This window comes from Hippoglossus hippoglossus, chromosome 16 (genome assembly GCF_009819705.1).
Source record: "Hippoglossus hippoglossus isolate fHipHip1 chromosome 16, fHipHip1.pri, whole genome shotgun sequence".
In the NCBI taxonomy this organism is placed as follows: domain Eukaryota; kingdom Metazoa; phylum Chordata; class Actinopteri; order Pleuronectiformes; family Pleuronectidae; genus Hippoglossus; species Hippoglossus hippoglossus.
In genome coordinates, this window is record NC_047166.1 from 7784919 (window position 1) to 7802180 (window position 17262).

Genomic DNA, 17262 nt, shown 5'->3' on the forward strand with positions numbered 1-17262 from the left:
TTAATTACAAATCAACAACTTGTGAAGGACGTTAAGATGCATTGAATATAAATTGTCCACAGTTCATTGTTTGTCTCCGTCTGCCTCTCGCCCACTTCACTTTTTCAGTTGCCACAGCAGAGGTCGTCCAGGCCATCGACCCCATCAGACCCATGCTCGCACAAGTCACCCTGAGCTCAGAGGAGTCTCAGGGCCTCTTGGAGAAACAAATACAGCGACTGATTACTTCCTCTCACATTTTCTGCTGTTGAAGTAGTAAATTTACCACAATTGTGCCCACATTCTGTCAAGAGAGCTGACGTTGCAGACGCTGTTTAGGTGAAAACCAAAATGCTTATTTCCTGCTAAGCTCACATTCAAAGTTGGAACACCTCACACTACGCACATCAAAAATCTTCATCGTCATATTCTTTATCACAAATACAGCACATGATGACATTCATGTGACACTCGGTGCCGATAGCCCTCAAAAGACAACAAGCAGCTGTCAGGGATTTGCATTTGCATTTATATTCAAAACCGTTTCACAGTCTGAGGCTGAAACAAAGACGAGCAGACTCTCAGCCCACTGTGCCGTTATTAATCCAAGTGTCAATCACTGTCCTCTGCAATGCCGGTTTCCCACTTCCTGCTGTTAACTACATTAACCTGGTTGAGCCGGTGGTTTAATCTATTCAGTATAATTTAGCATAAACTAACAACAGACAAAATCTCAAGACACTTAATATTATGAACTCTGGAAGTTTGAACAGTGAAACAAATCTTGTATAAAATAGAAAATCAATCGTGCTCTGGCCCCAGGACACAATCTGTTATTATTGAGGTTATATTATGCACAATTGAGTCCAAAAGTCTTGACACCACTTTCCTATAAAATAATACTATTTACTTTTGAGCAAATGTGTGCACTTTACCAAGTCTGCCAAGGAGGTTATGGTCTCACCCCTGCCAGTTGGTTCGTTTGTTTGTTTGTCAGCAGGGAAACACAAAAACTACTTAATGGATTTCCACAAAAGATTGTGGAAGGACGAGATATTGGCCAATATGGACCCATTAAAGTTTGGCAAGGATCTCGACAATGGGACAGATCCAGGAGTTTTGTTTTACCACCTTCGACAAAATTACTTTGTACAAATTGAAAATCTACTCAAAAAAAAAGACTGTGATGAAAAGCATGGAGGACATATTCAGTCATGCATTTTTGGTAATTCCTCATGATTTCACGTGGACAATCATTTCTGCACAGTCATACACAAAGCTGAGTCACTTTGCCCACAACTGAGTCAATAAAGCAGGATTCAGTTTCATAGGCTTCCTGCTCGGGTGCCTTATGACACATTACAATCAGGGACAATATCTGTTCATCTCTGTCCGCGGTCAAGTGCTGCGTCATCCTCCCTCGCATCCTGACAGCGGTGACAAATGACCACGAGGTCAGCGGTGCGTTTGTGATTTAACAGCCCGGCCTGTGTTGATGACATCAGACCTCTGTTTAGTGGTGCAGGCAGAGTGAAAGTGGACTTGTGATCTGTGAATATGGACGATTGTCTTTGGATTGAAGGAACACAGGAGGCTTTGAGCAGGCATCTTCCAGGAGAATCCATTATAAGGGGTCTAAGTGTAAACTTACCCTCCAACAAACACACAGAATGATGTTAGTGTTGTGGGACGGGGCCCCTGATGCACTCCTCTTAAGTGCTGCACTGCCGTGCACTCCAGTTTCAGTCGAATCCCATTTATGGAGAAACCATCTGCTGCCATTTGATTACAATAACAGATATTGATTTGAACGGGCAAGCTCAGCAGCAGAAGTAATTCACTCACAAGGAGGGGGTAATGAGGTGGTACAAAATATGCTGACCACTTAATTTGGCCATTTAATCTTTAATGCCACAGACATTGTACACCACTTAAATCAGAAAGTGTTTCTGATTATTCTTTTTAGACAAATAATTAAAAAGTAATGTTCCATGTCTGTTTAGGTGAGTCGGTTGAAAAAGTTCTCTGCACATTGCTGGCTCCTCTTGCGCTGCCAGAGCAGTGAGGTGAACAGCCATTTTATCCATTTCATTCCCATTGGCAGCCGACCACAGAGCTGCAGTAAATCTTGTCATGACGAGTGGTCTGCCCAGCTCAGCTCGCCAAGATGGACGAACTGCACGACCGGTCAGAGACGGCCCACCGGCCTGCAAATGCTTACTGCTGCTTTTATTGAAAGACACCTTCTCCTCCTCCTCTCTCCTCATCACCTTCCCTCAGGCAGTCCATCCCAGTCTGAAACACATCACTCTCTCTTTCACTTAATCACTTTCTTTTAATCCTGGCTGTACTCGCCCTCTCTTCTGTCTCTCACTCCCTCTCCAACCGGCATCTCCTTTCTTCTTCATCCTCGTCCTTTTGTACTAATTGACTCTCCACACCTCTGTCAGCCACCTACTGCTCTCTCTCGTCCCCATCTCTCTTCTTTTTTTCTTTGCCCCTTCATCCCTTATGTTCCCTTCATCTTCTTCTCTCCCCCTCTCTCTCTTCCCAATGCCCTCCCGTGGAGTCACAGAAGCCTGTATTGATGGCAACACTTGGCCATGGCGCATGAGCGTGTGTCACGGTTACTCAGCCCCCTCTGCACAGTCATTGTGGCTGTGATGCTGTAATTACCCCCCATCATGGGCAAGATGAGGAGAAAGTGAGGTGGTTTCAAAGGGAGGCAGACGAGGACGGAGGGAGGGGAGCGGATGAGAAAAGAGATGGATATGGTGGATGAAACGGTTGGATGGAGAGATGAGTGAGGAAGAAGATACTGGAATCTGACAAAAACAGCGAGGGGAAGTTGTTTGGGGGGGGTTGTTGGTCAGTAGATCAGTTGGATTGATTTTAGTGAGAGAGAATGAAACAATCTGGGACTGTGCATCCCAGGGGGACACGCTGGCCCTGGCCCCTGTCGTGGGGGGGGGGGGGGGGGGGCACATCAGTAGAGATGTAATGGTTCAGGCTTCATTGGACACACACAGATGGGTCCCTGACTTGGGTTACAACAGACGCACACATGCACACACAGGTGGAAAAACAGATCAGGCAGCAGCGTTACACAGGCGTGACGACAGATTTGGTTAAATCTCAAGACATTCGCATGAAGAGCCGTTCATTCGATTGTGATCAAAATTCTCTGCAAGTGTATTTTCTGGGTTACAAAGCTGTGATCCTTCATGTACTTACAATTTACAGAATAGCAAATCATTAAAATCATGAATAATTGTGTCTCTGTCTCTCTTCCTTTGATCTATTTAATATTACATCTCTTCTTCCACTGATTCAGAATTTCGGCATCAATATTTACAACTGATCCTGCATGCTGTCGATGGAACAAAAAAAAACTCTTTATTGTCATTGCATCTGCATCCACTTCTGTCAGAGCAGCTATTTTCTAATGTTGAACTTCTCATTTAAATATAAACTCCACATTGTTTTCTTGGTCGGCTCATAATTCACATTATGTTCGATGGGTCACTGGTTACACAATCAATGTGTGTGTGTGTGTGTGTGTATAAGAATTTGCAAAGAAGAAGGGCTTTTAAATCGCAGGGTAACATTGCTTAAGGTGACATGAGGAAGCCCGCAAGGACAGAGTAAACATGCAAATAAGAATGTGCTCACGCATTGAGCCACTGTTTTTAAGTTTGACAGAGGTGCTAACACTTTTATATTCCGATCATAACCCTGGGGCAGACACAGAGAAAATGCAGCTGCCTGCAATTCATTCAGTGGCGAAGGATGATTAATATTCTATAAAATGGTTTATGTATTCATATTCCAGGCCTGAGGGTCTGAGCGCAGAGATGACGCCAAACGTTGAGTTGGTGTAGGCACGATAAAGTCCTCACAGCCCAGCAGGCACGCAGGATTGTGTGTGTGTGTGTGTGTGTGTGTATGTGTGTTTGTAAGCAACAGAAAGTGCAGTGCAGAGATGTTGGAGACTTTGAAGGCAAAGCGCTGAATCCTAATTAATTTCCCTCCTGAAAGCTGCATTTACATGCGTTACAGGGAAAAAAAGACGTCTGAAGAAAAGCCAACTGTGGTTCATGAGCATGAAAGAGGAAGATGCATAAAGAGAGAACTAGTGGAGGAATATATTAATTTAGAGTTTTGTAGGAAAGTCGTATTTGTTTGGTTTTGCTCTTGAATTTCGTTAAACTGTTCACCCACTTCCTTTTTTTAGCCTGAGGTCATTTTCTGAGGGAGAAACATTTTTATTGGTTATTTGATTGTGACAGGCAAAATATAACTTTCAAAAAGAAAAGCTTCAGATCGTGACTGGAAAAATATACAGAATTAGAGAACTCTATCATAGGGTAAGAGCCAAGGAGATCAGGTTTAATTTCTACACCTGACACAGGGCATGGAAATTAAATAATAATAAATTGGGGATTAGGATTAAATTTTAATTAATCATAGACACTCAATTAAAAATCAAGCTTGACGTCGGTCTGCCTGTTCATGAAAATGGAGTCGGGTGATGTTTGACAGCTAGTCGTCATATTTCAGGTAAACTGTTTCCTCAGGCCTGAAGTCACAGCATCACTTATATTTAACATGAAAATTTAGTTTATTGCATCAAAGGAGCTTTTACCCAAAGAAAGGAGCATTAATCAGTGGAAGCTATTTTTTTTATATAAGAAACTTGATGCGCCTAAAAACTTACCGTTTGCCGTTTAAGTAAACTCTCGATTATAGCAAACAGCTCTGTGGATCGTGCTTCCCACACAGGCCGCCTACCCTGAGTCTCTTCTGTTCAAGGCTGCTTTCACCACCTGTATGAATCTCTATAAATAAAATAATGAAGAGGACGGTTTCGATATGCTCTATATAAAAAGTGCCCCGAGATAACTTGTGTTATGATACTTTGAAATTCAAAGAATAACAGCATCAGGATCATTCTGAAATCGACCAATCATTAGCTGAGAGAAACTACAGGAGCTATGACGTAATGACTGAAAAGTGCTAAGGCAGGTTATTCTATGTTTTCAGAGTTCTATGCAATATTAGCAAATGAGACTAGAGATTTTGAATTTTGAATAAAAAACAGTGAGTGGTTTGTTTCTGCTGGGTCGGGTTAAGGCTTCTTTGACCTTCCCCAGTCAGACACTGTTTTAACTGCACTTCTCAACACCATTCTTAATCACTACAGTGTTTGGCCCATATGTATGGACAGGGATACAAGTATGTTGGGCCATTTATATGGACTTGCAGCAGGTTTTAAGTCTCACTGACACATAGACACACGACAGAGGGATCAACAGTTAACCTGACTTGCTTGTCTTTGGACAGACGAAGCCCACGGAGGTACCTGGTGAAAACAAGACACAGAAAAGCGCTAACCACCACATCACTGTGATACCTATCAAGAGCCACACAGACTGTAAACGTATCATTATGTGATGGCGCGAAAGCTGTAGCTTGGAGTAAAGGCTTTATTGAAAAAAAGAGGTTCCTCTGAGTTCTATAAGAAAGCGGAAAACGACTTGAAAGACCTTAGAGATTCCCCCTGTGTTGCTCAGGCAACACACATTCAGGGGCTAATGGTCCGATTAATCAACCAACTCAACACGCTGGCAAGTTAACTCTGACAAAACTTTAAATGAGATATATTCAGTTAGGGATTACCCGCACGAAAAGTACTATCGCAAATTGATTCACTGTGTATTCAAATGGGTGGAAAAGAGGTTTAAATGATCTAAAAAGTGAGTTATACGTGGGATGAAACATGCAAAACACTGGGTTAGACTTTGAAGAAAAGCAAAAGTAATCTTCATTGCTGTTTCCCTCATGGGCTTTTCAGTACAAATAATACCAAACACAAAACACTGAATTATAACACGCATCATTTGCGCTGGAAATGATATTTGGAGAAGCTCAGTGACATGGAATTAGAGTCTGACCTTCGGGGGATCAGACACGTTTTATTTGCGATATTGTATTTGAAGGCAGGACTTGCTGTTGTGAATCACAAATGCTTCTATATCCTAGTTTCATAACCATGGTGTATAGTGTAGTGGGTGTGGATATGAATGCACATCGATCTTGCTGCTGTACATAGAAATTGTGCATGCATGTTGTATGATGAGCTGGATTTCCCTTTTGAACTGAGGTGGATACATGGAAGTTGTTTACTCTTATGTATGACCTGGATCTTTTTACAGAGCAGCCACCACATCTGACCTTTATCCTGCAGTGACCCACTCCAGGTACAGAAGGGGGTGTGGCCCGTATTGTTCAGCACTATTTCCTGTCTCCTGCCTCATGTCATCAGTGAGCAGGACAGATTTCTCTCCCAGAGTCACTGTCATAGTACCTGGAACCTAGTCAGGATCAATCCACTTAAAGACCCAAACACACATTATGACATAAACAATGCGCTACAACTCATTTGATCCCCCGACACTACAAATACACAATGCATGAAGAGCACAAAGTTTTTGTACAGACTGTTTCTAGAGTCCAATCTGTTAAATCTGTCACATCTAAGGCAGGTGAAGCCAACTGGACAGAAAACAGAAAGCTACTTAAGGAGGCGTCACGATGATTAGTTCATTTCAGTGACTCTGCTGTTGGGTCTATTGATCATCAGAGCCAACTGGCAGCTATTGCAAGTGAGTCACATTACATGAAGTAGCGTTGCGTTCCCAGAGAATAGCTTCATCACTGCACAAATCCTGCACCGTGACTCACGCACCGCTATGTATCAATGCCAGGAAAACAGCTGCGTGATCATCTGTAGTCCGGCCAAGAGGACGGAGGCCAAGGAAGAGAAGAGAGAGTCCGAGCGAGGGAGGAGTGGAACGGGAGGGGAGGGTGATAAAGATTTATGGAGGGATTGGAGTGGACAGAGATGGAGGGCACAAACGGAAAGAGAGACAAAGAGAGTGCAACAAAGAGATAGATCAAAGAGTCACGGGGGAAGGATGAAGCTTCGGCACATCTTTCATTCATTCTCCCTGCCACGCTGAAACCAGACATGAGAATTTATACAAGATTACAGCTACTCTCACTTTCTATCGCTCCCCCTCTTTTTTCTTTCTGACTCTACTTTACTATTATTCCCCGAGGCTACATGTTACCCATCCCCTGACTTTGGAATTAAAGTTCTCCCCTCCTCCTCCTCTTCTAATCTGTTCCCTTCATTATTCTTTCATTACACATCGCAGTTCCCTTTGTAGTGTCTCCATGCTTCTGTTTCCCTTCATCCCTTTGCTTTAGGCTGATGTGTCAAATATTCTCCCTGTCAGGTAGCCTAATTTTTGACACGGGGTGGGGGTGGTAAATCACATAAAACAAGGGTCTATTAAGCGGGCTGTCTGTTTTGCAAGGTGTGACAATTTCCCTGCAAAGAGTGTCACACAACTGCACGGTTTCATTTCTCTTGAAGTCTCCAAAATGCTGACGAGCAGACAGGTTTTGCTTGGATGTTATGACCTTTAGATAATTTAAACAGTCATGGAGGTGTTTGACGGCCATGAAATGTCTGTATTGAAAAAAAAAACATGGCTCCAGGGATGGCATTGTCCATCTGCCTCTTTGCTCCTGACTGAAATAGCTCAACGAGTATTGAAATGTTCCCCAGAGGTGGAATCCGAACTGACCGGTTTTTTTTAACACCGAGCACAATGGGCAGATCAAAGTTTTCATTGTAATATCGCATCGTGGACTGGATGGATGGGCACACCATTTTTTAATCGAGACTATTTCCAGACAATGTATCATGAGTAACTTTGTTAAATCTGGTGATCCCTTAAAGGGGAACTCTGCTGGTTTTACACATCAAAGTCTGTTTATAGGTCTTGGGGAGTGCGGCTGCAAATGTGGAGAAAAAGTTGTATTTGGTTTTGTAGCTCCAGAGGGAGCTGTGCAAAGTCTGATAAATCGCTTCAAGTGGTATGTGAGAAAATTATGGTTTGATCTTAAGTTTAATAATGTGAAAATCTGGGGATGTGCGGTTAGATACAAGCTTGTAAGACCTCTATAGTCTGCTCGAGGCTTCATTAGCAGTTCACGTCATAATGCACCCAAATCTCAACTACTTTTTCTTCTTTAACTGTGCATAACAGAGAGTTATAGGAGTGCAATGCTAAGTAGGTGTAATACGTTTTCATCGAGTGCCATCATCAGGTCACAATTTGTATTCGTCCAATACTTTAATTGACCCAATCTGACGCAATTCTCACTAGCCTCAGCTGTTTTTTATGTTAAGCGATGAGGACTTAGAATTATTTGAGTAAAACACTGCTCTCCCCAGGCAAGTTTATTCCACGGTGCTGCAAAGGGTCAACCTTGCCTTCTGGGTATTTGCTGGTGTTGCAGCTCTGATGTTTTATATTTCAGAGTGACCTTTTGGATGCAAAGGGGTGGTTTGCTGTGTGATGCAGTTGTGCTTTCTCTCTTCAGAGTTGTAGTTTTCCCATGTGAAGGGTGTCATGGATGGGTCTTATACACAAGTGAGCCGAAGATGAAGTTTGAGATCAACAGAATCATTGATGTGGCATCAGCAGGGATGCAGACATTCCAACAGACTGCGTAAGTAAATATAAAGATGATCCTAAAGGCAATGCTCCTGATTAATTTATCTTCATCTCAGCACTAGTATATGGCCATGACCTCATTAAGGAGCTGAGATGAGTTTTCTTTGCAGGGGTGTATGGACGCTCCACAAGGATTTGGATGGAGTTGCTGTGTTTCAGGTATATCTGCAGAATGCCTCTGCATATCTCCTTGTGGAGGTATTCTAGGAAGGGCTTGGTAGAGTCCTGGAGCAGACCCAGAACACATGGGAGGGATTATATTCCACCTGGCCTGGGAACATATCAGTGTCCTTGTGGGAATCAAGAGGACATGGGGTGAAGGACATGTGGTTTAACTAGATTAGTCTGCAATGACTGCAATCTGTCACCACAACATGGTAATATGTAGGAGATGGGTTGGTGTGTGGATTCAAATGTTTCCATTGACTGTTAGAAGACAAACAGCACGTTGCCAATCTTTAATGGCAAGTGGCTCTGGTGTTGTGCTTATTAAAGACTTGGAATTCAGCAATGTCCTGTTCATAAAGAAAGTGTGGCATGTTAGTATAGGACTTTGCATAATATGCACCATAACACGAGAACAGTACAATTACACTTGTTTACTCCTAGCTTAAGATAATATGTGTATCTAACACATGTATAAACCTGAACACATATAATCTTAATGCCAAGTATGGGGGACACAGTTTTGAAATAATAGCATTTGAACAGTGCTTTGCACTTGAAGGATTATGTCAAAGTACACAAAAGACAGTGTGTCTGAAGGATTACTACCCTATCATTTCAAAATGTGTCTTGTCTGACACAGCTTTTACAAATCAAGTACAGGGCTGCCTCCTTGTGATGTTCATGCTCCTCTTTGCTCAACCTTTCTTACCTGTAGTAACTAAATAACCTGAACCATGAGACGCCGAGAAGACCTTCTACTTTCCGTTTCTGGGAGTGAGGGTGTGCTAAGCTCCGCGAGACACAAATGTCATCATCAGAGAGGGTACAAATGGTTGTGTGTGGTCCTCCGTATAACTGCCAATTTATTGTGTCCGCGTGGACACACGGCATGAGCTGGAAAACAAAAATGGGCACTGAATTTAATAAGACTGCGAGGAGACTACGACCTCCACCATGTTTAGTTGCTTTTCTTCTTGTATGGATGTCACCATTTTGATTTGATTTGTACCGCACATGCTCAGAATATATAGACACAGATCTACTGTTGATGTCTGGTATCTGTCCACCAAATAGAGTCTAATACAAACAACTTTGTGTCCGTGGTATCTGCAGCTGTCTGCGTACATAACTACCTTCTTTCCCTTCCTCATTCCTTCTTTCTCTTTATTCTTCACTTCTTCCTGCTGCCCCCTTATTAATCCCTCTCTTTTCCTTTCTATGTGTCCCCATTCCCCTTTATATGACTTACACCGTCCTCTTCTGTGTCAGGAGGACAAATCCTTTCCCGTCCTTATTTCTCCTCTCCTCTCCCACAGCTCCATTAGGTAATGAGCCCATCCAGTAAATCACACCCTCAGCTACTGTACGTACGACCAAGGGCCTTATGTAAGAATACCCCGTGCTCGGTTAAATCAGCATTTACCACAGCAATGCAGCATGATATACAGCAGGTATTATGTAAGGGCTCACCACACTAAGTCCATCACCACAGGACATAGAAGTTGTTAGTGGATCTCATGTCTGTGCAGCATGGAGAGGTGATTATTACTGGCTCGATAACAGGGATAAGTGGCTGTATTGATGTTAGATAGTCAGTGCGAAGGCTGTATTTCCCTCCTGCTGTCATTGCTTGGAACAGACTGAGAGAATGACAGGAGTGAGAAGCTTAACTAGCTACCTAGGTCCCATTAAACTCTCAGTAGCCAACACACACTGCTGCCAGTGACCTCTCAATGTGTATAGACCAGCTCTGTGTGTGTATTCCAGCTATCAGTGCATGCAAAGGTGGTGACTGCTCTGTATGCCGCTGTGGAACAGTTTGCAAGTATTACTTCTCGACTTGAAACGGGCCTGAGAAAATATTAACCAGCTGTTTTAGACCAGCTATGTTTGGAATGTATGTCTTTGAATGCAACTGCTCTGCAAGGGTCTATTATTACCTGCAGGGTGTGCCGATTATTAGCGTAGCTCCAGAGTCAACCTGTCTCCAATAGAAAGAAAAATGGATGTTCTCGTTGAGGATTGGATGGTCAGTGGTACCATTAAACCATTTTACGCAGGACTAACATCTGTTTTTGCTTTCCAAGTGTCAGCTTATAGGATTTGGCTTAAATCAACTTCATGGGTCACACAATACCCACTCCGAGCATTCAGACTGGAATTATAGCATTGTGAATAAGCCACTTAGCCCCTCATGATAACTGTATATCTGAATTGTAAATACCCACATGGGTTGTCCCATATACCCTGTAAATACCCAAACAGATTCTGAAGGGATTACATGTCTAGGAATGAATGGTATGTCTGTCAATGACAGACAGCTTAGCCCAGTCCCATGAAATGGCCTCTGGTTGCTTTGAAAATGAAAATCATTATTTGAGACATAATGCTAGTTGGGGATGTTAAAGGTCTAAACCAGGGCCGGAAATTTGTCTACGAAAAGCTGAAGAAGGCCGATTGTTTTCCTCCAACCATTTAGTTTGGGGGAGAAATCTAGACATCTGGATAATGATTACTACCTAGTAGCCTTGAGCTACAGAGGGTGAAAACAATTCCTCATGCATATTCAATTTTCCACTTAATCCAATGCCAAAATTTGAATGGCTAATTCCCCAAATCTGTGTCATTACCTCCATCATATTCAGGCAATAAAATAAATTAAACTATTAAGTAGAGCCTGACCGGCATTGAGTTCTGGGGTCGATGCCAACACCGATATTAGAGAGTAAAACATTTCTGATACCGATATGACAGCCGATTATATATATATTTCTACAAAATGTTAATGATTGCAAAGACGTCGTTATCAAAACCATGACAAACAAATGTCTCAGAGGACTGATATTTTACAGTTCTACCAGAAAGTTTATTATAAACAACTACACATAAAAAACTTTTGCTCGAAAATGTATGTATGTATGTCCTGAAATAACTTAGGTTATTTTGTCTAAGGTTTTATTTATTTATTTAGTGGAGTCGCAGAGAGCTGGAGCATCATGATAAAATCACTTTTAAGTTTCTTGAAAGAAATCCTGCAGGCCCCAGTGGACCTGGGCTACTACACGATTAGTCAAGCAGGTCTTTTCACTGCAAGTGAGGTGGAGAGAGGGAGAGAGAGAGAGAGGGAGAGGGGAGGGGGTTGTATTGGGAGGAGGAGAAGGAGGAGTGGAGGGGGGGGATCACCTTTTGTGCAAATATATCAACCAAGTGAACTGCCACCACCAGCATCAGATTTCTGCGTGTGTGTGTGTGTGTGTGTGTGAGAGAGAGAGAGAGAGAGAGAGAGAGAGAGAGAGAGAGAGAGAGGCAGAGAGAGGCGCACTCCTTCAGCAGTGTGTGAGAGAGAGAGAGAGAGAGAGAGAGAGAGAGAGAGAGAGAGAGAGAGAGAGAGAGAGAGAGGCGCACTCCTTCAGCAGTGTGTGAGAGAGAGAGAGGGGTCCAGAAAGCTTTGGAGCAGTGGAAGAAGGAAGAAGACTGTAACTGCTGCCAGATTTCCACTCTGCACAAAGACTAAAGAACAACAACACCGTGAATACTTTTCCTTGAAAAAGTTGAGAGAAGCAGACATGGACGGGATAATGTTCGGACGCGCGTCGCTCCTGTGCACCTTGCTCTGGGCACTGCTGGGTACGTCTCTTTCATACTTTCCGCGACATGTTTTCTAAAATGATTTTCTCCCTCCACTAACTTCACCTCGGCTCCGAGGCGGAGCAGGTTTTTCTTGGCTTCAGGCTGGAGGTTTTCACTTTTCCTCTCCCGCAGACGAAAACGTGTCCGTCCCCCGCCGCAGTGAGCGCGTCAGGAGCGGCTCGTTAAGTTCAATCAGACACTTTGTAGTTTGTTCGCTGCGTGTTGGCGGCTGAACAACCTGTTAACGTGTTGCTGGGGTTCAGCCTGTAACGATTTCATGTTTAAACTACAGTGGAGTAAGTGGGTTTATAAATAGGACACGTTACTGTGCAGCAGGTTTACGCAGCACCGACGTTGCGGGGATGGTTGGTGGGTTAGTGGTGGCTCCGCACTTCTTTACGCACGTCTTTGCGCACAGGACTGCGGTGGCACAGGGGTTCTGTCCTCCGGACACCGCATGTCAAGCCAATGGGCATTAAATAAGTATAAAACATGTTGACTTTTCAAAGTAAAACTTTTTTTTGAAAGACACAATGTCCACCTGTGGAAAATGTGTTCTTCAAAAAAAAAAAAACGTATTTAAACCATTAATGTCCACATTACAATTTGAACCCCCTATTGTTTATCCATCGGTTTCACCTGAAGAGTAGACTATAGGGTTTTATTTTGAAGGCCCTGCTCACCCAGTCCTTCTCATGCTGCCATGTCTGGCTGCTGCTGCTGTGCTGCAGTTTCCAGCGCTTTGATGTCTGATCTGCGGGATTTGCGTCTCCTGTTTTCACCCTCCTCACCCTCCTCACCCTCCACACCCTCCACACCCTCCTCACCCATCAGGGCTGCCAGAGAGGAGCTGGTCTAAATGCAACTTGACTTTGGCCTTATGTGATCTGTGAAGGAAGGTTTGCGGTTATCGACCAAAGCCCACTGTGTATTGATCCCAGGAGGTGCTGTGGTTGTCCATACGTTTATTACTGACCTCAGTGTACTTTGTACGTTGATCTCCAGTGGTTAATGGCCCCTATAGGGAATTAACAAGCTGCTGGTGGGATCATGTTGAACTGGCTTTTATTCTCTTTTAGAGTAAAAATCTCTATTAGTGTCACTGTGATATTAAATTGCTTGTTATCCGTATAATAGGTTATTTGTTTGATGTTTTTCTGGAGAAATCTAGCGTAGCCGTCAGTCACTCCTTTGAGGCTATTTGTGTTTGTCGAAATCAAATTTGCTAGAATGCTTTGTGGTAAATTAGAGAAAGTAGTTTCTTATTCCCAGCCGGAGCAGCAGCCTCTGGTGGTTTGAAGCAGGACGAGGTAAAGGGCGGGGCTGAACTGATGTCCGACACTACCCTCCCTCCATCTTTCATTTCCCCCTCTAAACCGCCCTGTCCCCAGTGGATCCTGGTGTATTTCTCATCACTTCTGCAGCCATTTTTTGAATATCAGATTTGTTTATCACTTTCACTTCCTCTCATGTTCCTCTTTGCACCACTTCGTTTTCCACATCTTCTTTTTTTTCCGATCGGCCTCTCCCTCTTTTCTGATCTCACAGACGGTTGTTGTTCTCGTCTGCCCTTCATGGAGCCTTTTAACAGGTGTCTAAAAAGGTGCCCTGTAATTGATGGACACTGTGTAGATCACACATCCCTCTCTACAGCTGCGGTGCACTGATTTAAAGGCTTGGGTCCAGGTGCTGAGCTCTGCCGCCCTGAAGTCTGGTGAAGTCTGAGAGAAAGAGGGTATTTGTTCTACTTTGGTGCAAGATGAGTTTCTTCAGGGAAAAGCTTTGCCAGGTCTCTTTCTCTCTCACACACACACACACACACACACACACACACACACACACACACACACACACACACACACACAAACACACACACACACACACACACACACACACACACACACACACACACACACACACCAGCATACCTCTGTCTAATAATAGCAGCTCTTGTTGGGTCTCAGTGGGATTCTGTCACACAGACCCACATTTTCACAATTAATGGTCACACTCTTGCAACCTGCAACTATGTCAGTGTATGCAGTGCACTAAATAAAACCATGGCTCACCAAACACCTGGGTGTGTGTCCTCTCCTGCAAGTGTGTCTACACATTTCTCAGCCTGTATATCTATGTTCATATTTCTGACACACAGATATGTGATGCATGGCAACGCAGGACACCCCGAGGTGCTCAGCATGCCTGTGCCCAGGACTGCACTGACCCTTTGACCCCCCCCCCCCCCCCCCCCCCAGACCTGTTGTTAAATGGCTCCTGCTCTACGCTTCTGAGATGCCACTGCCGGTTCATTTGCAGCTAAGGCCTCCACAGAGGAAACATGCAGAATTATAACTTCATTTCAGGTGTCTCAAAATTGTGATTGCACATTCCTTCCGAAATTAGAAACAATCACCAAGGAAATGACAAAGAAAAGTCACGTTTTTGAAATAAATGTGTAGGTACTTTAGATCAGTCTTAGTTGCTCTCTTAACTTGGTTTTGTTTTGGGGGGGATGAAAAAGTACAAAGTCACCTAAAGGTAAAGAGACCAAACAAGAGTCAAATGATTAGATGAGTCCGAGCTAAGCTGTGGCAGCTCCAAAGTATTCAGAGACCGGTGGAGAGAATCATTGTGACAAGCATCAGCTGAGTTCAAGGTGTTCACCACTAACACGCAGCGTCAGCCTCTTTGTCTATCGCTGCCTTAATTCCCACAGTCATTTCCTCACTTTTAATTTCTCTCCCCCCTGCCGGCGCAGCATCAAACGTGCACCCCTGCAGCCATGTGTAATTATTATGGTATTAGGCCAGAAAAAGAGCCATTTAGCCTTGAGGAGATAAAAACCAGGGGACTTTTTTTAAAACTCTGTCCTGGGGCACTTGGTTTTTGACTTCTGTTTGTGCAAGCACACACGTGCATCCTGGAATGGTTGAATGCAAAAAACCCTCTTAATCATTCACTGATCAAATACATTCACTTAAGTGTGCATTCACACAACTGTAAAGTAGTGTAGAGATACACACATATATGCTGTAAGAACACACACAGACACACAGAGAGCCTCCCAATTGCAACATTCTAGTGTTATGCAACACTGGAAACCTTAGCTCGTATAGCAGTGAGTGACAGATTAATAGCTGCTGCTTTGGGAGAGCAAGTCCATGTTTGCCCCCTTGTAATTTAGGCCCCGGGGGGGGGGGGGGGGGGGGGTCTTGGAATGGTTGGGTTGTTACTGTTGAGGTGATTCATTCCCCCGTGTGTTTGTGACTATGTGTGAGACACTGAGAGCACTGAGATGGAATGAGTGGCATTCCTCTGGACACGCTCGAGCTTGCGCTGCAATGTGTGTGTTTGTGTGTCATCACTTAAAATTCTGTGGAAAAAGGGGGGGGGGGACCCTTTCTTGCTTTTAAAGCCCCCTCTCACCACAAGTCACAGGCAGTAATCCACATGCAAACAGGTAGCCTCAATGTGGCCTGCCTCTCACCACACAGAGTCAGTGTTACAGGTGTAGAGACGGAATCTGTTCACAGCCACGGTGCATTCTTGTGGTTTGACAGGACGTCACTCAGCAGGGGTCCCCAGTTAAACATCAGTCATTCACAATAAAAAGGCATGTTCCCGCTGACTCGTGCAGGGAAGTTCATTAAGTAAACACTGAACTCCGGGACATTGGTTTGAGCTTGTCAGCCTTTCACCCACTTGTGCTTATTATTGAATGGTTGAATGGCACATTAAACTTAATACAGAGGTTTGATAAGGCGCTGATGTTTCCTAGCGAGCACCGGTGGGAAACCGAGCATCAGGAGATGATGGGTTCTACGCATGTGGTTCATCCTGGTTTGAAGTAACTAAGACAGGATGAGACAGAAAGGTTTCATCGCCATCTCCTCACAGGAGCTTCAAAAGAGTTGAAGCCACACACACACACACACACGCACACAAACACACAAACACACACACACACACACACATACCACACTTCCATAGAAACTCATAAACACACACAAACAAAAGCACCAGCTTTGTCTATGTCTCTGTCTCATCCCCTCTTATCTCTGTCTGTCTCGGCCCGTCTCTCTATTACCCGACATTCTTTCTGTTTTGTTCTTTACAACGACACTTGAGAGGAGCCCATTGGACGTCCAGTCCCGTGTGTGTGAGTCTGTGTGTTTGCTTGCTGTGATTTACCATGTTGCCTTTTGCCTGTTCCGACCACTGTGCTTTTGTGCGTGGGTCACAGTTAATGACCCTTCATAGCATCAGTAAGATTGCCTGCAGTGTTTCAGTGCCAGAGGACTCTGTTTGCTTTCACACCAATCCCAAGAGCCCCATTCCTCAGCAGATTTATGGCTGCTATTAATGATTTTGAAATAAGAATGACCATCCTCCCCCTGCTTGGCACGTTCATTGGTTTTCACTTTCCAAAGCACAAATTAAGTCCGGTGACAGTCTCTGCCACAGTCTGTATTTGAATCTTCAAAGCAGGTTTATAGGTCTGAAAACGTTGAATATAAGTTGACACACGAATATTAAAAAAAAAAAGAAGATGAGAAAGTTGGGGAAAAAAGAGAAGAGGAAGGGAAGGATGGGAGAAATCAGAGACGGGGGGATAAACACAGATCTTTTGATGGGATAAGAGATGATTAAAGCGGAATTTTTTCTTGCTACCGTGCAGTCTCTTCTCAGGGGAGGAAGGATGGTGGCGATGGGTGATTTCAAATGCAGCCTTGAAATGAGGCTCCACATCTGTGTGTGCGTCCTTGTCTCTACATTTGATGGTTGTTTTAGTCGCAGGGCGAGGTGGGTGGGGTTTGGGGGGGGGGGGGGGGGGGGGGGTTGCATTGAAATTCAGGGTTGGAGCAAAATTGGAAATTCACAAAGCTCTATTGGG

General features: G+C 43.9%; 1 protein-coding gene across 3 annotated transcripts in view; it reads left to right on the plus strand.

Moving 5' to 3' along the window:
* The first annotated feature begins 12027 nt into the window (after positions 1 to 12027).
* Positions 12028 to 17262, plus strand: part of bcam (basal cell adhesion molecule (Lutheran blood group)) — a 52099-nt gene continuing 46864 nt past the window's right edge. Inside the window, exons 1-2 of one of the 3 annotated variants that reach the window (XM_034611417.1) lie at positions 12028 to 12044; positions 12163 to 12365. In XM_034611417.1, coding sequence (XP_034467308.1) covers positions 12305 to 12365 — 61 coding nt within the window. In that variant the 5' untranslated portion in view covers positions 12028 to 12044; positions 12163 to 12304. Of the gene's footprint in view, positions 12045 to 12127; positions 12366 to 17262 lie in introns of those variants that run through there. The other 2 variants (XR_004616525.1, XM_034611416.1) reach the window with 2 other exon arrangements.